The following is a 27799-nucleotide window of genomic DNA, read 5'->3' on the forward strand; positions in this document are numbered from 1 at the left end:
ACAACTCCTGCACATCTTAGAACCTTGTATGGCACATCTTGGAACCTTGTATGGAACAGTTCACGTTTCGTGGGCTTCCACGTGCTGGCTCTCCGCATGGTCACGTGGTCCACACCCACACATCCCTTCCCCACACAAAGTCTCAGGCGAACTTTCCCCCACACAAAGTTTCTGGAAAACTTTCCTCCACACAAAGTTTCTGGAAAACTTTCCCCCACACAAAGTTTCTGGAAAACTTTCCGCCACACAAAATCTCTGGAAAAGTTTCACCACACAGATTTTCTGGAAAACTTTCCCATACATGGTCTGTAATTAGCTTTCTAAAGAGTAGACACATTTTTAAAAAAAGATAAATACATGAAGGTACCAGACCAGCTCTGGAAGTACTTAGTACTTATGCACATTAGCTCAAACGGCGTATAAGCACTGTACCCTACTGAAACGGTCCATAGTCAAATTAGTCCCATCAAAAGGGCCTCTAACAGTAAAGCCTCTGAAAAATGTGATTCGGACAAACTGGCTCCCGTCAAAAAAGTCTTTCGGTGGAGACGTAACGTATTTCCCGTTACAGTTTAAAAAAAAATGTTAAAGTCGTTGAGGGTCAACCTTTGACCCCATCCGTTTATTGAAGCTTGTCACCGTTTTAATTTGTTTGTCTAAGTGTAAAAATTCAGTTACCTGTTCCTCCCAGTGATGCACCTGTCTAACAGTCTTTTAACGAGCTGCCGACTTTGTTGTGTTTTTTCACCAAATTTTGGACGAACGTAACTGGAGTCATATCAGACGACCGCGAATCCTGTGATACAAAGATGACACAAATCACTGACATTAGAGATCAACCACTGACAATAGACACCAACCACTGACATTAGATACAAACCACTAACATTAGACACAAACCACTGACACTAGACACCAACCACTAACATTAGACACCAATCACTGACATTAGAAACCAACCACTGACATTAGACAACTAGGCAAAAATAGACGTCAACAAACATCACAAAACGTCAAGAGACATCACAAGATTGGCATAACGGGAAATGACAGCAGGTAAACTAATATTCCATGATAGCCAGGGCTGTCAGATCACGTGAGGCTCACGTGGCCTGACGTCACAGATATATTTAGCCACTTACACCAGAGGATGGGCGACCTTGGGTGGACACGGACGGGCGACCTTGGGTGGACACGGACGAGCGGAACTCTTCATTGAGCAGCGCCCGCCTCTTCCGGAGTCTCTTGATGGACTGTCGGACCTGTTCGATACGGTAGGCAGGTCATACAGGGTTCATGACAATAGTCAGGTCATACAGGGTTCATGACAATAGTCAGCAGGGTTCATGACAATAGTCAGGTCATACAGGGTTCATGACAATAGGCAGGTCATACAGGGTTCATGACAATAGTCAGGTCATACAGGGTTCGTGGCAATAGTCAGGTCATACAGGGTTCATGACAATAGTCAGGTAATACAGGGTTCATGACAATAGTCAGGTAATACAGGGTTCATGACGAGTCAGGTAATACAGGGTTCATGACAATAGTCAGGTAATACAGGGTTCATGACAATAGTCAGGTAATACAGGGTTCATGACGAGTCAGGTCATACAGGGTTCATGACGAGTCAGGTCATACAGGGTTCATGACAATAATAGTCAGGTAATACTGGGTTCATGTCAATAGTCAGGTCATACAGGGTTCATGACAATAGTCAGGTCATACAGGGTTCATGACGAGTCAGGTCATACAGGGTTCATGACGAGTCAGGTGATACAGGGTTCATGACAATAATAGTCAGGTAATACAGGGTTCATGACAATAATAGTCAGGTAATACTGGGTTCATGTCAATAGACAGGTCATACAGGGTTCATGACAATAGTCAGGTAATACTGGGTTCATGTCAATAGTCAGGTCATACAGGGTTCATGACAATAGTCAGGTAATACAGGGTTCACGACGACAATAGTCAAGTAATACAGGGTTCACGACGACAATAGTCAGGTAATACAGGGTTCATGACAATAGTCAGGTAATACAGGGTTCATGACAATAGTCAGGTAATACAGGGTTCATGACATTAGAACAATCGTCAGTTAAATACAGGTTTAAAGACACCAAAATACAAAATATTCCGGCATTTAAAGCATTTAGGACTACACCTACTTAACATTTCGGAAGAAATCAATTCGGCCTAGAAATCAATTCGGCCTAGAAATCAATTCGGCCTAGAAATCGAATCGGCCTAGAAATCAATTCGGCCTAGAAATCAATTCGGCCAAGAAATCAATTCGGCCTAGAAATCGATTCGGCCTAGAAATCAATTCGGACTAGAAATCAATTCAGCCTAGAAATCGATTCGGCCTAGAAATCAATTCGGCCTAGAAATCAATTCGGCCTAGAAATCAATTCGGCCTAAAAATCGATTCAGCCTAGAAATCAATTCGGCCTAGAAATCAATTCGGCCTAGAAATCAATTCGGCCTACACAACATTTCGGCCTACCATTGGGAACAACATCACAGTGTAATGCCTTAGAGTGTAAAAAACGTCCAGAAACAATTTTTTTGAACACGCCCAGAACAACATGTGTGTCACAACGACCTCAGCAGATGTAGGCTGTCGTATGCTAATCTCGCGATGGAATGGAAGAAAGGCGGGGCGGGTCTAATGAAATTATCAGACAGGCCAGAAGCTCGTGCACAAAGCGTGCAATGTTTGCTGTTTAATTATCGCCACTGCACGACTGTGTACACCAAATTACATCCTAATGCTAATGCACATCAATACAATGGAAACACTCAAGTAAACAAACAGTAGTAAACAAATGTAAATACGGAAATACGTGTGCACACGTAGCGAGGCGGGGGGGGGGGGGTGCGGACCGTACCGGGTGACACCATTTAGGGGGTGACACCAAGGCAAAAAAAAAAAACTTGAGCCGGGGGGGGGGGGGGTGCAAATCGAAAATTTGGACACCCGACCTCGCTACGCCACTGTGCACATACAATCCCTAAATAATGCACTCACATAAGAAATTAACACATTAATATATTGTACGTCGGAAGACTTTTTTTCTTAGATCTGAGCCGTTTAAAAAAAAAGCAATAAGTGGAGAATTTGATTTAACTAGTTCTCTAGAACACGCCATTTTGCTACAAGCCTTGGAGCTGCGAGAAATACTGAAGACAAATTTTTTGTGCCAGATAAATTGTAAGAAGTCCAGGCCAAATTTAAATGAGACAAATACAAATACAAGAACAGCACGAAAAGCTGCTCAATCCCCCCCCCCCCCCCTTCCCCTTCAAGATTTTAATGGCTTACCTCTGAATTTAAAGCGCAATGGAAAAAGAAGATGAAAAATCCCTGTAAATGAAAACAAAGTTTAAGTGTGTATAACATTGACAGTAACAAATTGTGTGTGTGTTTGTCTGGAAAGCAGCAAACAGCGTTTATGTCAGTAAAGTTGGGGGTAACTTTTTAAAAGGTTCGGATCAAGAAGATATGCTTTAAATGAAAGTGTAAAGGAAATAGGAAGCTGTACTGTAAATTTGAACCTATAAAGAGTTGAGGATGGAAGATGTAAATTTGAACCGTTAAGAGTTGAGGATGGCGAAGATGTAAATTAGAACCTGAAAAGAGTTGAGGATGGCGAAGATGTAAATTTGAACCTGTAAAGAGTTGAGGATGGTGAAGATGTAAATTTTGACCTGTAAAGAGTTGAGGATGGAAGATGTAAATTTGGACCTGTAAAGAGTTGAGGATGGCGAAGATGTAAATTTGAACCTGTAAAGAGTTGAGGATGGCGAAGATGTAAATTTTGACCTGTAAAGAGTTGAGGATGGCGAAGATGTAAATTTGAACCTGTAAAGAGTTGAGGATGGCGAAGATGTAAATTTGAACCTGTAAAGAGTTGAGGATGGCGAAGATGTAAATTTGAACCTGTAAAGAGTTGAGGATGGCGAAGATGTAAATTTGAACCTGTAAAGAGTTGAGGATGGCGAAGATGTAAATTTGAACCTGCAAAGAGTTGAGGATGGCGAAGATGTAAATTTGAACCTGTAAAGAGTTGAGGATGGCGAAGATGTACTGGAAAGCGACGAGTTGTTTGTTGACAGCGACGATGCCGAATGTCCAAGTTAACCCTAGCAGAGGTGTCAGGAAGAGGCTGGCCTTGATGCCGGCTCTGGTGGGTGCAGCACGTGCACAGTCCATAGTGGAGGAAACACGGGGTGGGTGGGGTGAGGTGTGAGAGCAGAATTATATAGGAGACTCGTACACATGATCCTCTATCATTCACAACATTACCATATGGCTAAAGATGACAACATCACCATATGGCTAAAGATGACAACATTACCATATGGCTAAAGATGACAACATCACCATATGGCTAAAGATGACAACATCACCATAGGGCTAAATACGACAACATCACCATATGGCTAACGACGACAACATCACCATATGGCTACTAAAGACGACAACATCACCATATGGCTAAAGACGACATCATCACCATATGGCTAAATACGACAACATCACCATATGGCTAAAGACGACAACATCACCATATGGCTACTAACGACGACAACATCACCATATGGCTAAAGACGACAACATCACCATATGGCTAAAGACGACAACATCACCATATGGCTAAAGACGACAACATCACCATAGGGCTAAAGACGACCACATCACCATATGGCTACTAAAGACGACAACATCACCATATGGCTAAAGACGACAACATCACCATAGGGCTAAAGACGACAACATCACCATAGGGCTAAAGACGACAACATCACCATAGGGCTAAAGACGACCACATCACCATAGGGCTAAAGACGACAACATCACCATATGGCTAAAGACGACAACATCACCATATGGATAAAGACGACAACATCACCATATGGCTATGTGACATACTGAGTATTAACCACACACTATGTGTGTGTTGAGTGGTGTTAAAGGGGACTTTAGTGTTGGTAATATTAAATGTCTAGCGCCATCTAGTGGCAAATTCAGTATTTTTTAGGGCGGGTAAAGAATCGTTAAAGTGAGAGAATCAACGAGTGGATTTGGTAATTTGCGAACCGTAATAAGTTACGTACAACAGTGACATGTACTGGGCAGACTAACAGCACCTACTTGATGTGATTCAAATCTTCGTGTTTGGTGGACGAGTTGACGACAATCCTCAGTACCAGGACCAGGATGACAAGGTTCACCTGTCAGTGGTGACATGTCCTTTTGTCAGTGGTGACATGTCCTTTTGTCAGTGGTGATGTCCTTTTGTCAGTGGTGACATGTCCTTTTGTCAGTGGTGATGTCCTTTTGTCAGTGGTGACATGTCCTTTTGTCAGTGGTGATGTCCTTTTGTCAGTGGTGACATGTCCTTTTGTCAGTGGTGATATGTCCGTTTGTCAGTGGTGACATGTCCTTTTGTTAGGGGTGATATGTCCTTTTGTCAATGGTGACATGTCCTTTTGTCAGTGGTGACATGTCCTTTTGTCAGTGGTGACATGTGTTTTACTACTTGCATTTTTTAACTCACTACTTACAATAATCCTGTGGTCTACTCACTAATTACAATAATCCTGTGGTCAACTCACTACTTACAATAATCCTGTAGTCAACTGACTACTTACAATAATCCTGTAGTCAACTGACTACTTACAATAATCCTGTGGTCAACTTTATACTTACAATAATCCTGTGGTCAACTTTATACTTACAATAATCCTGTGGTCAACTTTCTACTTACAATAATCCTGTGGTCAACTTTATACTTACAATAATCCTGTGGTCTACTCACTACTTACAATAATCCTGTGGTCAACTCACTACTTACAATAATCCTGTGGTCAACTCACTACTTACAATAATCCTGTGGTCAACTTTATACTTACAATAATCCTGTGGTCAACTTGCTACTTACAATAATCCTGTGGTCAACTCACTACTTACAATAATCCTGTGGTCAACTTTATACTTACAATAATCCTGTGGTCTACTCACTACTTACAATAATCCTGTGGTCAACTCACTACTTACAATAATGTTGTGGTCAACTTTATACTTACAATAATCCTGTGGTCTACTTTATACTTACAATAATCCTGTGGTCAACTCACTACTTACAATAATCCTGTGGTCAACTCACTACTTACAATAATGTTGTGGTCAACTCACTACTTACAATAATCCTGTGGTCAACTCACTACTTACAATAATCCTGTGGTCAACTCACTACTTACAATAATCCTGTGGTCAACTTTATACTTACAATAATGTTGTGGTCAACTCACTACTTACAATAATCCTGTGGTCAACTCACTACTTACAATAATGTTGTGGTCAACTTTATACTTACAATAATCCTGTGGTCTACTTTATACTTACAATAATCCTGTGGTCAACTCACTACTTACAATAATCCTGTGGTCAACTCACTACTTACAATAATGTTGTGGTCAACTCACTACTTACAATAATCCTGTGGTCAACTCACTACTTACAATAATCCTGTGGTCAACTCACTACTTACAATAATCCTGTGGTCAACTTTATACTTACAATAATGTTGTGGTCAACTCACTACTTACAATAATCCTGTGGTCAACTCACTACTTACAATAATCCTGTGGTCAACTCACTACTTACAATAATCCTGTGGTCAACTCACTACTTACAATAATCCTGTGGTCAACTCACTACTTACAATAATCCTGTGGTAAACTTTATACTTACAATAATCACAGCGATGGCGGGGCTGACAAAGGCCCAGATAGTTGACCGCTGCACAGACAGCCAACAGCTGGTACAACAAGGGGGAGGGGGAGGGGGAGGGTTGGGTTAGCAAGAGAAACACACAGTGATACAAATAATGGACTCGAACAATAACAAGAAATATTTAATGTTAAAAAACTATTCTTAGCAGATATTGAACAAAGGTATGTGAATCAGGTGTACAATAAAAGATCTGATGCCTGTATGTGGCCAAAGGAAAGACTTACCTGTAGGCCGTGCCATAGCCCTCCCAGTCAACAGCAGCTGATATGGCCACCAATATTACAGGGACACCTGCACAACAAACCAGAACTTTCGATGTCTTTACAAGTTACAATAGGTCCAGTCATCATTCATCTTCATAATAAAACTACACAATATTTTAAATTCAAAAGACATCGCATCATAATATAACAACTAAATGTTAATATATATATATATATATACATAGGTGCTACCAAGTGACAGACAAAATGCCTCCCCATCACGTGACAAAGTTTACCAGCCACGTAGAAGAGGTTACCACGCCACGTGACAATATGTAACCCCATCACGTAACTGAGGTCACCCCATCACGTGACAGTAAAGGTTACCCCATCACGTGATAGAGCAAAGGTTACCCCAGCCGAAGACGATGTAGTAGACCGTCCTTGACCTCTCGGTGCCGAAGACAGTGACGACCTGGTTGTAGAGGTGAATGCCCTCCACCAGCATCCAGACGAAGGAGGCCGTGTAGAAGTAGTGCAGGCACAGAGCCACAATGGCGCACTGCAGCTGTGGGGGCACAGTCATGTGGATCAGTTGCATCTATCTCGCTCATACTGCTCACTCATAGTGCTTCAGTCATATTGATTCAGTCATATTGATTCAGTCATATTGATTTAGTTATATTGATTTAGTCATATTGATTGCAGTCATATTGATTCAGTCATATTGATTCAGTCATATTGATTCATATTGATTGTAGTAATAGCTGCATTGATTCCAATCATATTAGCTGTAGTCCTTTAGACATCGACCTAATTCCTTGTTGCTAGGGAACAGTCTAGAACCTACCTTGTTGCTAGGGAACAGTCTAGGACCTACCTTGTTGCTGACGGCCTTGATCCCGCATATGAAGGTCAGCTGGGCGGCCATGATGGAGATACACAGGTTTCTATGGACACACACGCGCTCCGAGTTCAGTGACCTGGGATAGGGGTGACAGTTTACTCAGTGACCTGGGATAGGGGTGACAGTTTACTCAGTGACCTGGGATAGGGGTGACAGTTTACGTCTTTTGGGTAGGTAGATATGTGGATGATAATAGTTGTTGTTAGAAATATTTCCGACTACTTACCGGATGCAGGTAAAAACTGTTATAGCCATGACCTGGGTCACCAAGGTCACACCACAACCTATGTAGGTGATGATGCTGAGCACTAGCTCGTCACTCACACTCAGCTGTCAATGGGATAGGGCAGATGGTGAGTGGGATAGGGCAGATGGTGAGTGGGATAGGACAGATGGTGAATGGGATAGGGCAGATGGTGAATGGGATAGGGCAGATGGTGGTGAGTGGGATAGGGCAGATGGTGAGTGGGATAGGGCAGATGGTGAATGGGATAGGGCAGATGGTGAATGGGATAGGGCAGATAGTGAATGGGATAGGTGAGACAGTGAATGGGAGAGGGCAGACAGTGAATCAGACAGGGCAGAAAGAGAAAGGGATTCTACTCAATTAAATCCTTCATGAAATATGGCTCTGGCCTTACCTGGAAGTCTACGATCTGCATCAAGATGGCGAAGTTGGTCGTGTGGTTGCACTGACAGTCCACCGCGTGAGATGGCTGGCTGCAGTTGTTCCCGTCTGGTACCACGTGACATCCTGTCGTCTGGACAGCGTCACCTGTGTGGTTCAGCAGACGACAGCCAAAAGTATCCCAGATGTCTCGGCTGAAACATCATAAAAACCTAATCTATAAATAGACCTTCAAGTTTGATTTCCTTTACCAATAACTATTGGGTGTGTAACGTTTACCTATCTATCAGCCAGATAGAAGGAGAACGTCCCCGGATTCTTTTTTCGGGGTTATATGCAAATGCCTTACGGCCTAAATGGATGAACACTAACACAACGGCACACTAGGGCTCGAATTCGATGTCTAGGGAAAACTAGTGATACTATTGAAATTAACACTCATCCAATCTGCATACAACCTTTAATAAGCGAACACAGTTGTGGCAGAACACAAAGTTAAACTAGATAAAATATTTAATGTATAAAATATCAAAACCCAACTTACAAAATGTAAGAAAAAACACTATCACAGATTTCACCACTGTAAAAACTAGCCACAGGCCACACAACACTGCTATAGCTTCAAGAATTACTTGGCGACAAGTAATATTATACTAGAAGACTAAATCAACTTAAGAAAGCAAGGCACACACAGGACTCAAGTTCTCTCACGTTCAAATGGTCAGAATCTATTGCCGGACAATATGGACGGCTTGGTCGTAATGGACCGTTTGTTCCAGGTAGACTCTTGATCAAGGTAAAACTGCCACGTGTGGCGGGTGTGCGGGGCAATTAAAGACTTCTGCCACAGGGGAGGTCATCCTCAACTCATGTAGCCATTGGTTGGGAGGGTCATATGATCAGAATCATTCAATCAGATCTTAATGGAAAATTTCTTAGTCTTAGACACCCTTAATACGACAGTGGAAAATCCCCAGGAGTTGCACAATCATTCCATATAAGGTATTATACAATGTCAAAATAAAAATGGAACCTGACTCGACCTAAGTAGGTCACATCCCCTCCCTTTTTGGAAGTGACAGATAGGTTCCACAAAAGCATACATAAGGAACCAATCTGGCAATGAAATAAAAAAAATGTTTTACAAATGTAGTCAATCAAAATCTTAATACCAGATGAAAATATCCCTGAACATAAAAGGGAAGTAACTCAACCTTTTACAATTGGCGAAAGGGGAGTAACCCTTCAAAAAGTAATTATACATCAAAATCCCTCAGAAAAGGGTATTACAATATTTCCATGTGGATATTAAAGTGGTAAACCCGCCAGGGTAAGACCTTTATTTCAATGACTAGCTACAATATCAACTGAGTCATATGAGACATATTATTATAAAAGATTACATATAATCAAAAACCACCTTTAATTAAGGTTCACCTGAAAATAAACAAAATATTCAACAGGAAAGGAATTTTGAAAAAATCAAAAATCATACCACTCATTTCCATGTTAAAACACAACACTTGAGTATGGCCCCAATGAACCACAAAACATGTCACATGATCAATGTGTACAATAAGATTTTACATCCTTGACAAACAATCAGCCACAACATTATCACTACCCTTAATGTGTGAAATTTCCAGATTAAAATTTTGGAAATATAAGCACCATCTCAATATTCTTTGATTTGTCTGTCCTAACTTAGAGGTAAATTTCAGGGGATCATGGTCAGAAAACACTCTGACCGGATTGGTTGAAGAAGAGACATAGACTTCAAAATGTTGTAATGACAAAACCAAAGCTAAAGCCTCTTTTTCAATAGTAGAGTAATTCTTTTGGTTCTCATTTAACTTCCTGGAAAAAAAAGCAATGGGATGGTCAATTCCCATGTTGTCTTCTTGAAATAGGACTGAGCCAATGGCTAAGTTGCTAGCATCAATGGCAAGTTTAAAGGGCTTGCTGAAATCTGGGGCCGCCATAACAGGAGCATTAGATAAAAATGACTTAATGGTTAAAAAAGCTTCTTGACATTTATCTGACCATTCGAACTCAACACCCTTTTTCAATAATGCAGTAAGAGGTTCAGCAATAGCTGAAAAGTTTTGACAGAACCGCCTATAGTAACCAGCCATCCCAAGGAACTTTTTGATTTCTTTACAATTTTTGGGAGGAGGTAACCTTACAATAGCATCTACTTTAGCTTCAATGGGCCGAACTTGGTTCGTTCCCACTTGATAACCCAAATAGGTAATTGAACCTTTACAGAAATTACTTTTATGTAAGTTTACAGTAAAATTCACTTCAGATAATTTTCTAAAAAGGTTAGTCAACTGAACAATATGTTCTTCAAAAGTATTAGAAAATACAACTATATCATCTATGTAGGCCTCACATTGGTTTATGTCAGCAATGACAGAGTTAATGACCCTCTGGAAAGTTTGACCAGCATTGCGCATACCAAAAGGCATACGTTTGTATCTATAAAAACCATCAGGGGTTACAAAGGAAGATATTTCTTTTGCACGGTCAGATAAGGGGATTTGCCAGTATCCTGAAAGTAAATCAATTTTGGAAATTATCTTAGCCTGACCAACTTTATCAATAACGTCTTCTATTCGAGGTAAAGGATAGGAATCAGCTTTGGTGAGCGCATTTACCTTCCTAAAGTCGGTCACAAACCTGAAAGATCCACCGTCTTTCGGTACTAGGAGACATGGGGAACTCCAGCTGCTGAAACTGGGCTCAATGATATCATTCTTGAGCATATAATCAATTTCATCTTTTATCAAAGCAGCTTTTTCCGGGTTAACTCTATAGGGGTGTTGTTTAATGGGTTTTGCGTCACCTACGTCTACATCATGAGGTGGAACCTTCGCTTCTTTGGGGACATCCCCAAAAATAGAGGGAAATGTCTCAAATAACTGAGACAATCTATGGCTTTCCTCTGTGGACAAATGCATAAGGTGGACATTCAAATTATCTAAAAAGGAAGAATTTACCAATTTTGGGGGTTTCAATTTATCATGTATCACATCATCAGAAACATTTGAACATACAGGTAAAGTAATTTTAGCTGTGGAATGAACATTGTTACAATTATCATAATACTTTTTCAGTGAGTTAACATGATACACTGTCTGTTTCCTTCTTCTGTCAGGCGTATTGACAACAATTAAAGACTTCTGCCACAGGGGAGGTCATCCTCAACTCATGTAGCCATTGGTTGGGAGGGTCATATGATCAGAATCATTCAATCAGATCTTAATGGAAAATTTCTTAGTCTTAGACACCCTTAATACGACAGTGGAAAATCCCCAGGAGTTGCACAATCATTCCATATAAGGTATTATACAATGTCAAAATAAAAATGGAACCTGACTCGACCTAAGTAGGTCACAGGTGTAACATACTGAGACAAATGTCCACCAAATTAGTAATTAACTGGACACAAATCGCCAATCGGCTACGGGCTAACTAACTGACCCCTGTCATGTGCTAACTGACCACAACATGACCCCTGTCATGTGCTAACTGACCACACCATGACCCTTATCACGTGATACCTTTTGTTGTCTGTTTGAAAGCCACACACAGGTTCCAGCCGTTGGAACTGGGGAGAAAAAAACTTGGTTCAACGTATGATGACTCATCACAAGGATTCGACATTTGATGACATGTGTCATCACGATACATGAACTCAAATGACATTTCTAGAAAAATATCGAGCCTTTAAATGATATTTTTCTTTATAAAAAAGTTTGAAACAAATTTATTTTAATTTAAAACTGGTCACTGTATGTATTGTTACGTAACATATTTGATTTTCCAACCATGTATGTGTGTACGTGTAACTGCATGATTATCCCATCATTTATGTGTGTGTACGTGTAACTGCATGATTCTCACATCATGTATGTGTGCAGGTGTAACTGTATGATTCTCCCATCATGTATGTGTGTGCAGGTGTAACTGTATGATTCTCCCATCATGTATGTGTGTGCAGGTGTAACTGAGAGAGGTGAAGTACTCACGTTGTCCGCCGATGCCATCAGAGAGAAGTTGTGTGAGATGCTGGCCTTGGTCTGGTCCACACAGGCTGAGAGGGACAGGACCCGACTGACCAGTGACGCTTCCTCTAGCTCACCGCTGGGGGGGGGGGGGGGAGGGGGGGGGGGGAGAAACGTGAGTTTTAACACAGTGTCAACTGTTAAGTTAATACAAGTAGGTGACGTAGTACAATGGTGCTATACAGCCATTTAATTAGGCTCCCGTTAACAATAACGCCAACTATTATAAAACTCCAGAAATTGTCACAGGTGTGTACTAAACCTTCACAGAATGTGTCTGTTTTGTACTCACCCATCACGTGACAGATCTTGTGTACTCACCCATCACGTGACAGATCTTGTGTACTCACCCATCACGTGACAGATCTTGTGCACTCACCCATCACGTGACAGATCTTGTGTACTCACCCATCACGTGACAGATCTTGTTTACTCACCCATCACGTGACAGATCTTGTGTACTCACCCATCACGTGACAGATCTTGTGTACTCACCCATTACGTGACAGATCTTGTGTACTAACCCATCACGTGACAGATCTTGTGTACTCACCCATCACGTGACAGATCTTGTGTACTCACCCATCACGTGACAGATGTTGTGTACTCACCCATCACGTGACAGATCTTGTGTACTCACCCATCACGTGACAGATCTTGTGTACTCACCCATCACGTGACAGATCTTGTGTACTCACCCATCACGTGACAACCAGCTGTTGTGTACTCACCCATCACGTGACAGATCTTGTGTACTCACCCATCACGTGACAGATCTTGTGTACTCACCCATCACGTGACAGACGTTGTGTACTCACCCATCACGTGACAGATCTTGTGTACTCACCCATCACGTGACAACCAGCTGTTGTGTACTCACCCATCACGTGAAAGATCTTGTGTACTCACCCATCACGTGAAAGATCTTGTGTACTCACACATCACGTGACAGCCAGCTGTTGTGTACTCACCCATCACGTGACAGATCTTGTGTACTCACCCATCACGTGACAACCAGCTGTTGTGTACTCACCCATCACGTGACAGATCTTGTGTACTCACCCATCACGTGAAAGATCTTGTGTACTCACCCATCACGTGACAACCAGCTGTTGTGTACTCACCCATCACGTGACAACCAGCTGTTGTGTACTCACCCATCACGTGACAGCCAGCTGTTGTGTACTCACCCATCACGTGACAGATCTTGTGTACTCACCCATCACGTGACAGATCTTGTGTACTCACACATCACGTGACAGATCTTGTGTACTCACCCATCACGTGACAGATCTTGTGTACTCACCCATCACGTGACAACCAGCTGTTGTGTACTCACCCATCACGTGACAGATCTTGTGTACTCACCCATCACGTGACAGATCTTGTGTACTCACCCATCACGTGACAGACGTTGTGTACTCACCCATCACGTGACAGATCTTGTGTACTCACCCATCACGTGACAACCAGCTGTTGTGTACTCACCCATCACGTGACAGATCTTGTGTACTCACCCATCACGTGAAAGATCTTGTGTACTCACACATCACGTGACAGCCAGCTGTTGTGTACTCACCCATCACGTGACAGATCTTGTGTTCTCACCCATCACGTGACAACCAGCTGTTGTGTACTCACCCATCACGTGACAGATCTTGTGTACTCACCCATCACGTGAAAGATCTTGTGTACTCACCCATCACGTGACAACCAGCTGTTGTGTACTCACCCATCACGTGACAGCCAGCTGTTGTGTACTCACCCATCACGTGACAGATCTTGTGTACTCACCCATCACGTGACAGATCTTGTGTACTCACACATCACGTGACAGACGTTGTGTACTCACCCATCACGTGACAGCCAGACGCTGGTTCTGGGCAGGTTTAAAATCACAGCAGAGACGACGGCAGGAGCTGGATGGGAAAGTCGTCACGTCGTTAATTCAAGTCGTCACGTCGTTAATTGAAGTCGTCACGTCGTTAATTGAAGTCGTCACGTCGTTAATTGAAGTCGTCACGTCGTTAATTGAAGTCGTCACGTCGTTAATTGAAGTCGTCACGTCGTTAATTGAAGTCGTCACGTCGTTAATTGAAGTCGTCACGTCGTTAATTGAAGTCGTCACGTCGTTAATTGAAGTCGTCACGTCGTTAATTGAAGTCGTCACGTCGTTAATTGAAGTCGTCACGTCGTTAATTGAAGTCGTCACGTCGTTAATTGAAGTCGTCACGTCGTTAATTGAAGTCGTCACGTCGTTAATTGAAGTCGTCACGTCGTTAATTGAAGTCGTCACGTCGTTAATTGAAGTCGTCACGTCGTTAATTGAAGTCGTCACGTCGTTAATTGAAGTCGTCACGTCGTTAATTGAAGTCGTCACGTCGTTAATTGAAGTCGTCACGTCGTTAATTGAAGTCGTCACGTCGTTAATTGAAGTCGTCACGTCGTTAATTGAAGTCGTCACGTCGTTAATTGAAGTCGTCACGTCGTTAATTGAAGTCGTCACGTCGTTAATTGAAGTCGTCACGTCGTTAATTGAAGTCGTCACGTCGTTAATTGAAGTCGTCACGTCGTTAATTGAAGTCGTCACGTCGTTAATTGAAGTCGTCACGTCGTTAATTGAAGTCGTCACGTCGTTAATTGAAGTCGTCACGTCGTTAATTGAAGTCGTCACGTCGTTAATTGAAGTCGTCACGTCGTTAATTGAAGTCGTCACGTCGTTAATTGAAGTCGTCACGTCGTTAATTGAAGTCGTCACGTCGTTAATTGAAGTCGTCACGTCGTTAATTGAAGTCGTCACGTCGTTAATTGAAGTCGTCACGTCGTTAATTGAAGTCGTCACGTCGTTAATTGAAGTCGTCACGTCGTTAATTGAAGTCGTCACGTCGTTAATTGAAGTCGTCACGTCGTTAATTGAAGTCGTCACGTCGTTAATTGAAGTCGTCACGTCGTTAATTGAAGTCGTCACGTCGTTAATTGAAGTCGTCACGTCGTTAATTGAAGTCGTCACGTCGTTAATTGAAGTCGTCACGTCGTTAATTGAAGTCGTCACGTCGTTAATTCAAGTCAACAGTTTAACTTAACCAAGTATAGCAAGACACACCAACACACCTGATGTGTTGATGACGTAACTCTGCCAACAACACGAACTGACCTGATGTGTTGATGACGTAACTCTACACACCAACTGACCTGATGTGTTGATGACGTAACTCTACACACCAACTAACCTGATGTGTTGCTGACGTACTACACACCAACTGACCTGATGTGTTGATGACGTAACTCTACACACCAACTGACCTGATGTGTTGCTGACGTAACTCTACACACCAACTAACCTGATGTGTTGCTGACGTAACTCTACACACCAACTGACCTGATGTGTTGATGACGTAACTCTACACACCGACTTACCTGATGTGTTGATGACGTAACTCTACACACCAACTGACCTGATGTGTTGATGATGTAACTCTGCCAACAACACACCAACCGACCTGATGTGTTGATGACGTAACTCTACACACCAACTGACCTGATGTGTTGGTACCGTCCTCTACTGAAATGTCCTCGATGGAAACTGTGCCAGTCTTCAGCACCAACTTCCTGCCTGCCACCTCTCCATACACAGACTGGGTGACGAAAATATCTGGAAAAGATGTTGTCTAGAGTCAGCGAACAGAAGTTGAGTGTCAACACATTTGTGATAAGGTTTGACCTACCAATGTTGTCTAGAGTCAGCGAGAAGTCCTGTTGTATGTCAGCACCCTTGACCTTCATGACGCCGTCAAGGAATCGTTCAGCCCTGGATATCATCCTCAGAGTTTGCTGTGGGCAGGTGGTGTTGGTTACCCGTGGTGCTGAGGTATGGTACACACATAGACACAGGACACGTTGAGCACACAGACACAGTACACATAGGACACACAACACACACAGGACACATAAATTGAACACGATCAACACACACAAAACTCATAGAATAGACAAAGTAAACACATAGACATAGATGGAACTCACACACGACACAAAGAATAATCAGAACTCACACGGAAATAAGCACTCAAACACATAGCACACGAATCACATACAACATACACATAACACACACAGAGAACACACTAACCTGCTGTGTACAAGCACTGCTGTTGACAATACACACCTGTAGGGTGACGTCAATGATCTGAGCAAAGTTCTGGTCGGGGAAATTTAAAAAAAATAATTTGATTGGTTGTTTAAATTTTATAAGAAATATTTATATTAGACGTCGCTTTAGTTGATTGGTCACTTATAAAAGTAGACTAGTTAAGTTGATTCACTGTTAGTAAGTTGGTGGAATTTACCGTTAGTAATTTGGTTAACTTAACCGTTAGTAAGTTGATTAAGTTGGTTAAGTTTACCGTTAGTAAGTTGGTAAGGTTGGTTAAGTTAACCGTTAGTAAGTTAGTTAAGTTGGTTAAGTTTACCGTTAGTAAGTTGTTTAAGTTTACCGTTAGTAAGTTGGTTAAGTTGGTTAAATTTACCGTTAGTAAGTTGGTTAAGTTCATGTGAGATCTCGTCGAGACGAAGTTGGACATTTCGTCTAAAAGAAATGCAGATGACGTCATCATGTCCACTTCCTGTTCATGACTCAGTGACGTCATATTAGAAGATGAGATCATACACTGCGATGTCGTAATGCACTGCACGTAATCAAATGGAGTGACGTCACAAATGAGACAAACTTGAATATAAAGAAGCAAGTGACAGCATAATGCTAACATAGTGTCAGCATAGTGCCAGCATAGTGCCAGCATAGTGACAGCATAGTGACAACAAAACCAGCATAGTGACAGCATAGTGACAGCATAGTAACAGCATAGTGACAGCATAGTGACAACATAGTGACAGCATAGTGACAGCATAGTGACAACATAGTGACAGCATAGTGACAGCATAGTGACAACATAGTGACAGCATAGTAACAGCATAGTGACAACATAGTGACAGCATAGTGACATGATAGTGACAACATAGTGCCAGCATAGTGCCAGCATAGTGCCAGCATAGTGTCAGCATAGTGCCAGCATAGTGCCAGCATAGCGACAGCATAGTGACAGCATAGTGCCAGCATAGTGACAGCATAGTGACAGCATAGTGACAGCATAGTGACAGCATAGTGTCAGCATAGTGACAGCATAGTGACATGATAGTGACAGCATAGTGACAGCATAGTGCCACACACCAAGAACTTGACATGTGACCACACAGCGGGTACCTGGACAATGTCGCTGGAAAGTGTTGGTGACGTCATCTCTTGCGTCACTGTCGGACCTAACGTGGCAGTCACTTGACTTGATGTGGTAGTAACTTGACTTGGTGTGGCCGTCGCTTGACTTGACGTGTGAGTCACTTGACTTGGTGTGGCCGTCGCTTGACTTGGTGTGGCAGTCACGTGACTTGACGTGTCAGTCACTTGACTTGGTGTGGCCGTCGCTTGACTTGGTGTGGCCGTCGCTTGACTTGGTGTGGCAGTCACTTGACTTGGTGTGGCAGTCACTTGACTTGGTGTGGCCGTCACTTGACTTGGTGTGGCCGTCACTTGACTTGGTGTGGCCGTCACTTGACTTGGTGTGGCCGTCACTTGACTTGGTGTGGCCGTCACTTGACTTGGTGTGGCCGTCACTTGACTTGGTGTGGCCGTCACTTGACTTGGTGTGGCCGTCGCTTGACTTGAAGGTGACGTCTGCTGGACTGTGACATGCCCGTGACTCCCAGCAGTGACACCCACGTGACCTGACGTCGTCTCCCCTGCGTGAGGTGTGCCATCTACACAAGAGTAGAGGGAGGGGCACGGAGAGGGGGGGGGGGAGGAATGGGTTACTCCATAAAATGGATAGTCAGATGAAAGGAAGGAGCTAGCAGAAAAAGTATGAAAGTAAAAAGAACAAAAATAAACAAGTATAGATGTATGTAAGTCCAGATTAGATGGCTTATCGCTTTGTTTACAAAACTAGGATCTTTAAAAGCTTCTTTGTTGAAACAATCTTCTTGTACTGAAGTTAAGTTTCCCTTTCAAACCTGACGGTCTATGGGGCAAGTGAAGTAGAGTTCACTTGTTTCTGTGACCTCGGCGTATGAAGAGATAGTGTGGTCAGCACTATGCCCAGCCGCCTTTACTTTCCCTAACATGAGTTAGGTACCCATCAGAGTTGGGTGAACTCAGGGACGGTCTACTGATTTGAAACCGGATTCGAACTCGAGACTTACGGGTTAGCAGTCCAGCTCTTCTTGTACTTAGTCAACTGCACAAACTACATAGACGGCCAGTTGTCTTGCCATCAGGTCTACCTGTATAGACGGCCAATGACTGATCTATCTATAATGTTTATGGACGGCCAGTACCTGATCTAGCTGTCTATGGACTGCCAGTACCTGATCTAGCTATCTATGGACTGCCAGTACCTGATCTAGCTATCTATGGACTGCCAGTACCTGATCTAGCTATCTATGGACGGCCAGTACCTGATCTAGTTATCTATGGACGGCCAGTACCTGATCTAGCTGTCTATGGACTGCCAGTACCTGATCTAGCTATCTATGGACTGCCAGTACCTGATCTAGCTATCTATAGACGGCCAGTACCTGATCTAGCTATCTATGGACGGCCAGTACCTGATCTAGTTATCTATGGACGGCCAGTACCTGATCTAGCTATCTATGGACGGCCAGTACCTGATCTAGCTATCTATGGACGGCCAGTACCTGATCTAGCTATCTATGGACGGCCAGACTATCTATGGACGGCCAGTACCTGATCTAGCTATCTATGGACGGCCAGTACTTGATCTAGCTATCTATGGACGGCCAGACTATCTATGGACGGCCAGTACCTGATCTAGCTATCTATGGACGGCCAGTACCTGATCTAGCTATCTATGGACGGCCAGTACCTGATCTAGCTATCTATGGACGGCCAGTACCTGATCTAGCTATCTATGGACGGCCAGTACTTGATCTAGCTATCTATGGACGGCCAGACTATCTATGGACGGCCAGTACCTGATCTAGCTATCTATGGACGGCCAGTACCTGATCTAGCTATCTATGGACGGCCAGTACCTAATCTAGCTGTTTATGGACGGCCAGTACCTGATCTAGCTGTCACTAAGGGCGTTAAACTCCCCTTGTGCTCGTTTTCCTTGGAGGAGTTGTCGTCCGATTCGTGGCTCTTGGGGCCAGGGTGACCTGACTCTCGGCGGTCACGTGATCGACGGAGGCCAGGCTTTCGTGTTTGGCTTGTGTGGGGTGTGGGAAGGGTTATGTGGGGTGTGGGGTGGCTTGTGTTGGGTGTGGGGTGGCTTGTGTGGGGTGTGGGAAGGGTTATGTGGGGTGTGTGATGGGCTGTGTGGGGTGTGGGGTGGCTTGTGTGGGGTGTGGGGTTGAATTTATGGGGTATGTGGTATGTGTGGGGTGGATGGTGTGGTGTGTGTGGTATGTGGTGTGTTGTATGGGGTGTGTGCCGGGATGTGTGAATTGGGTGGTGTGTTGTGTGGTGGGATATGTGGGGTGGGTGGTGTGTTGTGTGGGGTGGGTGGTGTGTTGTGTGGGGTGGGTGGTGTGTTGTGTGGGGTGGATGGTGTGGCGTGTGGGGTATGTGGTGTGTTGTATGAGGTGGATGGTGTGACATTGATTGTGTGTAGTATTTCTCGTGTGAATTAAAGTTATAACCGTGTGTAGGAGACCTGCCACTGTGATGCCAATGGTCTGGATGTGTTTTGTTGCGCAGCTTCGCCGGACTCAGCAGCTTAAAGTTTAAGCTACCCAACAGTGAACGCGCTCTGGTCAATGGCCTTTTAGAGCCTAATCTTTGCTCAAGGCCAGGATTTGCATGAAAATTTGCTGTATGTTCCTGGTGTGCAATTTTGGTTGCTGCATGTTCATGGTGTGCAACGCTAGCTGTTGCAGGCTTCTGGTGCGCAACTCTGGCAGTGTTAACGCTAGGCGTGTGAAGCAGGCCAGCGAGAAGTGACAGCGTTGCTTCCCTTGCTTTAGCTGCCATTTCTGCGTGTCTCGATGCGCCGCTTGCATGCGCGCGACTGAGCTGTTTACATTTTTCACGTGCGCCTAGGAAATAAAAAGTGGAACGATGTAAACATGTTTAAGGATCAAGTGAACGAAACAAACCGACAGAATTTGTGTTGTGAACTAACTTATGAGGTCAGCTACTCACGGGAGGTTGGGTGGGTGCTGCAGATGTAGGGCAGTTGGAGCTCACACGTGTCCAGGGTCCAGGTCAGCTCGTAATGGAGGGCGTAGGTCTGTAGGGTCACGTGACCACACAGCTGATCTTGGCTGGAGACAAACGTGTTGGTTCAACCAGAGTAGACAGGTACATACAGGTTTAACTAATGAAGACAGGTACATACAGGTTTAACTAATGTAGACAGGTGCATACAGGTTTAACTAAAGTAGACAGGCACATACAGGTTTAACTAATGTATACAGGTGCATACAGGTTTAACTAAATAAGACAGGTACATACAGGTTTAACTAATGAAGACAGGTACATACAGGTTTAACTAAAGTAGACAGGTACATACAGGTTTAGCTAAAATAGACAGGTACATATAGGTTTAACTAAAGTAGACAGGCACATACAGGTTTAACTAAAGTAGACAGGTACATACAGGTTTAACTAATGAAGACAGGTACATACAGGTTTAACTAAAATAGACAGGTACATATAGGTTTAACTAATGTAGACAGGTACATACAGGTTTAACTAATGTAGACAGGTGCATACAGGTTTAACTAAAGTAGAAGGCACATACAGGTTTAACTAATGTATACTGGTGCATACAGGTTTAACTAAAGAAGAAAGGTACATACAGGTTTAACTAATGAAGACAGGTACATACAGGTTTAACTAAAGTAGACAGGTACATACAGGTTTAACTAAAATAGACAGGTACATACAGGTTTAACTAAAGTAGACAGGTACATACAGGTGTAACTAAAGTAGACAGGTACATACAGGTTTAACTAATGAAGACAGGTACATACAGGTTTAACTAAAATAGACAGGTACATACAGGTTTAACTAAAGAAGACAGGTACATACAGGTTTAACTAAAGTAGACAGGCACATACAGGTTTAACTAAAGTAGACAGGTACATACAGGTTTAACTAAAGAAGACAGGTACATACAGGTTTAACTTATGTAGACAGGTACATACAGGTTAAACTAAAGGTCGACAGGTACATACAGGTTAAACTAAAGTAGACAGGTACATACAGGTTAAACTAAAGGTCGACAGGTACATACAGGTTTAACTAACCTAGACAGGTACATGCAAGTCACTCTCCTGTAACCAGGATGACGATTTTATAAATTTTACATGAAAGCAAAAAACAAGGGAAACGACCACATGAAATACCTGGGAGATAACTCCGAAGATAAAATAAACTTTGACCCTTGACCTTCTATTGACCCATCTAACCAGGTCATATTGACAATTGATCCATCAAATGCTGCCAGACCTACCCAGTACGACGTATGTGGTCTGTAAGAAAGAATTAATTTTCAGTTTAATATGTTATTACAAACATGATTGCATATCAAACCATTTTTCTGTGCATTTATCTGGTATTTAAAACCTAATGTTGTTACACTATCAGTTGATAGTAAGCTCGTTAAATCAAACCCCCACCTCCGAATGAAATGAAATTTATATAGAAAATATATACCTTTAAGTGTCCGCCCACGCCCCCCCCCCCCCCCCCCCCCCCGAAAATCTCAAGTTCCCGCATGGAGAAAATAGTCTGGGAAACATTGTTACCCATCCAACCGAAAAAGAAAATTTCATATGTTTTCTTCTCACCATAGTATACCATTAAATCACCATCACAAATTTAAATGTCCAGGATTAAATATAAAATAGACGTTTTGTATTATGTATAAGTAAACCATCTTCAATGAGTGAAAGTACATGTACAGAAAGAAGTATTACTATTGTAAATCGTGTGTCAGTCTTCACAAGCCGATGATGAAAATTGTAATACTAAAGCGAACATGGCAAGCAGTGTTTCTTCCAGACCCTTTTCTCCGGGGGGGGGGGGGGTGCACTTGATATTTTCGGGGGAGGGGGGGGGCACTTGATATTTTCGGGGGGGGGGGGGGGGGGGGAGGCGGTCAACATTTTTTCGGGGGGGGGGGGGGGGGGGTGACGCTAGTTAAAGTTAGAGTCTCTTCCAGGAATCTCTTCGAAAAAATTTTACCGCCCCCCCCCCCCCGAACGATCTGAAATTTATATAATTTACATAGAAAATATATACTTTTAACATTCTCCGCCCCCCCCCCCGAAGAAAGTTTACCGCCCCCCCCCCCCCCCCCGAAAACTTCAAGTGCCCCCCCCCCCCCCCCCCCCGGAGAAAAAAGTCTGGAAGAAACACTGGTTAAAGTGTATGTTTACTAAGATGCCTGGAAGAAGCTCTGATGGCAAGGCAAACTGACGCAGTAAATCATGTCTGAGGTAAAAATAATACTAGTCAGTACAGGGCCTAGCATAACGAAACACTCTGACGTAACACTTACGTCATTCTGAAGGCCAGGATGTCGTCATGTTCAGCAGAAGGAAACGAGCCTAGGTCAGAGCGAGGCTGCAGCGTGGAGCAGACGTGGCGTGCCTGGGGCCAGGCTACAGGCACCTGTCCCAGGTCCGTGGACAGTGCCAGACACAGGTCATCGCCTGCAGGGAACCACTGGGAGGTGACGTCACAAGCTGCAGGACACAAGAGTCGGTCATGGTATGACGTCATGGTTTACACATGAGTGGACACAAGTACTGGTCTGTATCACCATTTACTAAATGAATGGTACACATATTGGTGGACAACATAAGTGTTGTGTAACGTGTACACACGGACATGGCAACCGTTGAGTCTTACCGGAAGTCAAACAGGAAGTTGACCACGTGACCAGCACAAACATCCTCAGCCATGACGTCATCTTATCAGACGATTTCCTCTAAAAGAAAAGAGTACATATCTGCAAAGTGAGTTTTTAATTTACTAATTAACATTAATTTTAATTTACTAATTAACATAAATGGCTGATGAGAATGGTAACTGTAGGCACGGTGACAGAACATGGACGGAGGGTGACATTTGTCTCAAGGTTAAGTGGTACATGCAGGAGTTGAGGCTAAACTTGAAGGTCACTATAAACCATGATTGTCGTTAATTTTGTCACCAGTCTAAAGTTTTGTGCAAATTGTGTCACCAGTCTAAAGTTTTGTGTAAATTGTGTCACCAGTCTAAAGTTTTGTGTAAATTGTGTCACCAGTCTAAAGTTTTGTGTAAATTGTGTCACCAGTCTAAAGTTTTGTTCAAATGATGTCACCAGTGTAAAGTTTTGTGTAAATCGAGTCACCAGTGTAAACTTTTGTGTAAATGGTGTCACCAGTGTAAAGTGTGTGTAAATCGAGTCACCAGTGTTAAGTTTTGTGTAAATCGAGTCACCAGTGTAAAGTTTTCTGTAAATGGTGTCATTAATCTAAATTTGTGTAAATGGTGATTCCAGTCTTAAGTTGTGTCTACATTGTGTCACCAGTCTAAAGTTTTATGTAAATGGTGTCATTAATCTAAATTTGTGTAAATGCTGATTCCAGTGTTAAGTTGTGTATACATTGTGTCACCAGTCTAAAGTTTTGTGTAAATTGTTTCACAAGTCTAAAGTTTTATGTAAATTGTGTCACCAGTCTAAAGTTTTGTGTAAATTGTTTCACAAGTCTAAAGTTTTATGTAAATTGTGTCACCAGTCTAAAGTTTTGTGTAAATTGTGTCACCACTCTCCAGTTTCGCTTGTGTAAATTTGAACACCGACTTGAGCAGCTCCCATGTTTGGCCAGGCAAGATGGCGGCCGCAGATTCACGTGCAGGCCGACATCAATTATTCACGTGATCAAATATCATACATGCCTCCCCCCGTCTCCCCACCCTGACCACACTAAACAAAGTATTTAGTTGAAGGCCATGGAACAGAGAACAAAACCCAACAATGCTTGATTCAGTGGCATTGTGCTGTGGTGGGCTTTGTATTCAAACAAGGGCCCTAATTCAATGAAGACTGTTTCGTCTCAGAACTTTGACTGGAAAACACGTCAATAGCTCTCAAATCTAATGTTAAAATTTGGAATATTATTTCGAGAAAATACGTGTTGTTTTGTTTTCTCATAGCTCAGAGCGTCGTGACGCCAAAAGTGCGTGACTTCTATTGAGGAGAGAAAATCAGAGAATAATCCACACAAATGTTTGATTTTACAAACATACGGCAGGGAAACTTGACAAATGTTCCCGTAGTTAAAATATAACAAGGGCATTAACTGACATGAGGTTGCCTATCTCTAGATTACCTCCCGTGGAATAAAAAAAGGTTGGTCATATCCCAGGGTCTAATGAAAAAATAATGAGCCACATGTGGCAGGAGAGACAAATGATGAGCCTAAATGTGGCTCCCCACACTCGTCTAGCGCCAACATGGCTCCTGACAAAACAGTTCAGGCCCCCGTCAGAGAGGCCCCCGTCAAAAAACTCCCAACAAGAACTCCCGACACAAAAGTGTAATGTACAAACACTCCAGTGTAATGTACTAGCACTGCAATGTAATGTACTAGCACTCCAGTGTAAGGTACTAACACTCCAATGTAATGTACTAACACTCCAATGTAATGTAATAACACTCCAGTGTAATGTGCTAACACTCCAGTGTAATGTACTAACACTCCAGTGTAATGTACTAAAACTCTAGTGTAATGTGCTAACACTCCAGTGTAATGTACTAACACTCCAGTGTAATGTACTAAAACTCCAATGAAATGTACTAACACTCCAGTGTAAGGTACTAACACTCTAGTGTAATGTACTAACACTCCAGTGTAATGTACTAACACTGCAGTGTAATTTACTAGACTTTATTCGATCTCTGAAATCGGAGTGTAGTTTTAACTCCAGCAGAACATTAAGCTCTCGCAGTTCAATTACTCACCAGTCTAAACATTAAGCTCTCGCAGTTCAATGACTCACCAATCTAACCATTAAGCTCCCACCACACATTAAGCTCCCTGCTGTATTAACCTTACACGGTAAGTCCCATTCCCTTACACATTACAACTCTTCTGTTCTTTAAGCTCCTATACACTACTCTCCTACCTTACATTAAACCCTGTACAGCCGACTGTCCTGAAACCCTGTACAGCCGACTGTCCTGAAACCCTGTACAGCCGATTGTCCTGAAACCCTGTACAGCCGACTGTCCTGAAACCCTGTACAGCCGACTGTCCGAAAACAGCCAACAGAAGAAAACTACCAACGCTGCATGAATAGAGTGAAGGAAAAGATGTATAAAAGTAGCAATTTTGGAAATCACAACCAACAAAAAATATTTCTTTATCCGGAAAATTTAGTTTTAATTTTTTATGTACGGCATTTGTGCTGTGAAGAGCAGCGACTGACTGGGAGGCTGGGACTCTAGCAACCACTGAGAGGACTGTCAGGGTATCGCGTTTGTCAACTTTCGGTATTTAGTTATCGGCATTTTTTTCTACTTGTAAAGCTCCGACTTCGACATAGGAGAACGATAAACGCGTGATGGATGTGCTTTGTAATTGGTGCCTTGTTTATGATCAAATATTCGTTATCGTGCTGTAGGAAATGGAATGTTTAGTAGAGAAGAAATGCAAAGTTTCTCCATGACGACATGATGTGGCTCCATCACAAAAACGTCAGAGTCTCACCTCATCTATTCTCTAGAAGTATTATTCGCTTCAAAACACCATCAGTATTTCGCGATATCTAAAAGATGTTAATCTGCCCTGTGAAAGCAGTGACTTTATTGCTTTATCTTTCCTTAGTTTCGAAACTGTTTAATTAATTTGTAATGACTAATTAAAAAACTAATTAAATTAAAAAATTGACTTGTTATCGAAGTGGAAAATATCTTGAAAGTTTGAACGAAATCGCTGCATTAGAAGTGGGTCAAAATTAAGTTACAAGATTTGCCACAACCCCACAAACAAACAGACGTGGCGAATTAAATAATAGCTTGTAATAAAAATAACCGTTTCAACGTATTAGTTAAAAATAAAGCGGGAGTGATCTCCCCTAAACATTCTCGCATATTCTAACCAAACAGAAGTGGGGACGGCACTTCTAGTCCGACCGGGTTAAGAAAAGTTTTTTTCGTACAATTACATTAATACTTCCACTATGCTTCGTATAAAGTAAAAATCTCTACAAAACAAAAAGCTGTCGACTATGTGATGCGTAGATTAATGGAAATATAACTCTGTAAAGTACAGCACGACTTCACGCATACTTTAATGAAGGTAACACGCTAATTAGTTCTTTCATTAACTAATTAATCTATAATTAATGCTAATGAGCTTTAAGACACAGAAAATACACATTTGAAGATTTTACCTTGACCTATGAGATCAATCTGGTTCCATAGTTTTATATCCTTTGTGTGGTCAGTCTAGTGCACTCGCTTTATATCCTTGTGGTCAGTTTGGTGCAACAAATTTATATCCTGATGTGGTCAGTTTGGTTCAACCGCTTTATATCCTGCGTGGTCAGTTTGGTGCAACAAATGTATATCATGTGTGGTCAAACTGGTTCCACCACCTTACATCCCGGAACTCACCTGCCCTGTAACATATCGATCACTGGCGGACATTGAACAGGTGAGTACGGATTGAGTGACTGGGCAACGGTTGAACTACACAAACAGTTTGATGCTTAGCTTTTAGCGTCAGCGAGGAAAGCCATGTGAAACCCACGTGACGCCCGTATCCTGGAGAGTCACTGGAAGGACAACTGTTTTTTTATTGCGCCCACCACATTACAGTTATAAATGAGATCTCGCGAGAAATCTTGAGTAAACACGAGATATGGCTAGAGTCAACATGGACTTTTCCATTGTTTGGCAAGTTAAAAATAAATTTAATAAACCCACGAGAATACCACGAGAACACCACAAAAATAACACGAGTTTACCACGAGAATACCAAGAAAATAGATCTACCATGATTTAAACTTTAGCTTTTTAGCCCCCAATACAGTCGTGTAACAACCCTTTCATATAATTTCTATTTCCGTGCTGTGCAATTTCTTTCAAGCATAAACACACTTTAAATTGCATA

The 27799-nt window shown here is 42.5% G+C and overlaps 2 protein-coding genes across 3 annotated transcripts; both read right to left on the bottom strand.

Annotated features, from left to right (window-relative positions):
- Positions 1-55: 55 nt before the first annotated feature.
- LOC131938816 (adhesion G-protein coupled receptor D1) lies at positions 56-17944 on the bottom strand. 2 transcript variants are annotated; one of them, XM_059297013.1, is made up of 20 exons: positions 17874-17944; positions 17140-17298; positions 16743-16811; positions 16339-16444; positions 16152-16265; positions 14466-14532; positions 12578-12692; positions 12110-12156; positions 8557-8737; positions 8142-8245; positions 7889-7991; positions 7423-7576; positions 7030-7096; positions 6764-6830; positions 5162-5241; positions 4064-4190; positions 3329-3370; positions 1143-1262; positions 679-796; positions 56-255 (listed from the first exon to the last, which is right to left on the bottom strand). In XM_059297013.1, exons 1-19 carry the CDS (start codon positions 17907-17909, stop codon positions 704-706), a joined length of 1851 nt encoding a protein of 616 aa, XP_059152996.1. In that variant the 5' UTR covers positions 17910-17944; the 3' UTR covers positions 56-255; positions 679-703. The 2 variants fall into 2 exon arrangements, with proteins under 2 accessions (XP_059152996.1, XP_059152995.1); XM_059297012.1 differs by having other exon boundaries at positions 56-320.
- LOC131938788 (zonadhesin) lies at positions 17918-23417 on the bottom strand. The gene is made up of 5 exons (XM_059296976.1): positions 23194-23417; positions 22037-22162; positions 20829-20950; positions 18009-18424; positions 17918-17929 (listed from the first exon to the last, which is right to left on the bottom strand). Exons 1-5 carry the CDS (start codon positions 23415-23417, stop codon positions 17918-17920), a joined length of 900 nt encoding a protein of 299 aa, XP_059152959.1.
- Positions 23418-27799: the final 4382 nt, after the last annotated feature.

This window comes from Physella acuta, unplaced genomic scaffold, assembly GCF_028476545.2.
Source record: "Physella acuta isolate Inbredline_101_S28 unplaced genomic scaffold, ASM2847654v3 ptg000257l, whole genome shotgun sequence".
NCBI classification, from domain to species: Eukaryota; Metazoa; Mollusca; class Gastropoda; family Physidae; genus Physella; species Physella acuta.

Bases quoted from the DNA above. Each gene is read 5' to 3' on its own strand.
- LOC131938816 (XM_059297013.1), bottom strand. From the start codon at position 17,909: ATGACGTCACCAACACTTTCCAGCGACATTGTCCAG. The intron at 7,577-7,888 runs GTAGGTCCTAGA...GTGCCCCCACAG, and splicing joins TCAAGGCCGTCAGCAACAAG to CTGCAGTGCGCCATTGTGGC. The intron at 6,831-7,029 runs GTAAGTCTTTCC...TTGTTGTACCAG, and splicing joins GGCTATGGCACGGCCTACAG to CTGTTGGCTGTCTGTGCAGC.
- LOC131938788 (XM_059296976.1), bottom strand. From the start codon at position 23,417: ATGACGTCATACCATGACCGACTCTTGTGTCCTGCAGCTTGTGACGTC. The intron at 22,163-23,193 runs GTAAGTGTTACG...TCTTTCTTACAG, and splicing joins ATCCTGGCCTTCAGAATGAC to ACCACATACGTCGTACTGGG. The intron at 20,951-22,036 runs GTATTTCATGTG...GTTTGTCTCCAG, and splicing joins TCTTCGGAGTTATCTCCCAG to CCAAGATCAGCTGTGTGGTC.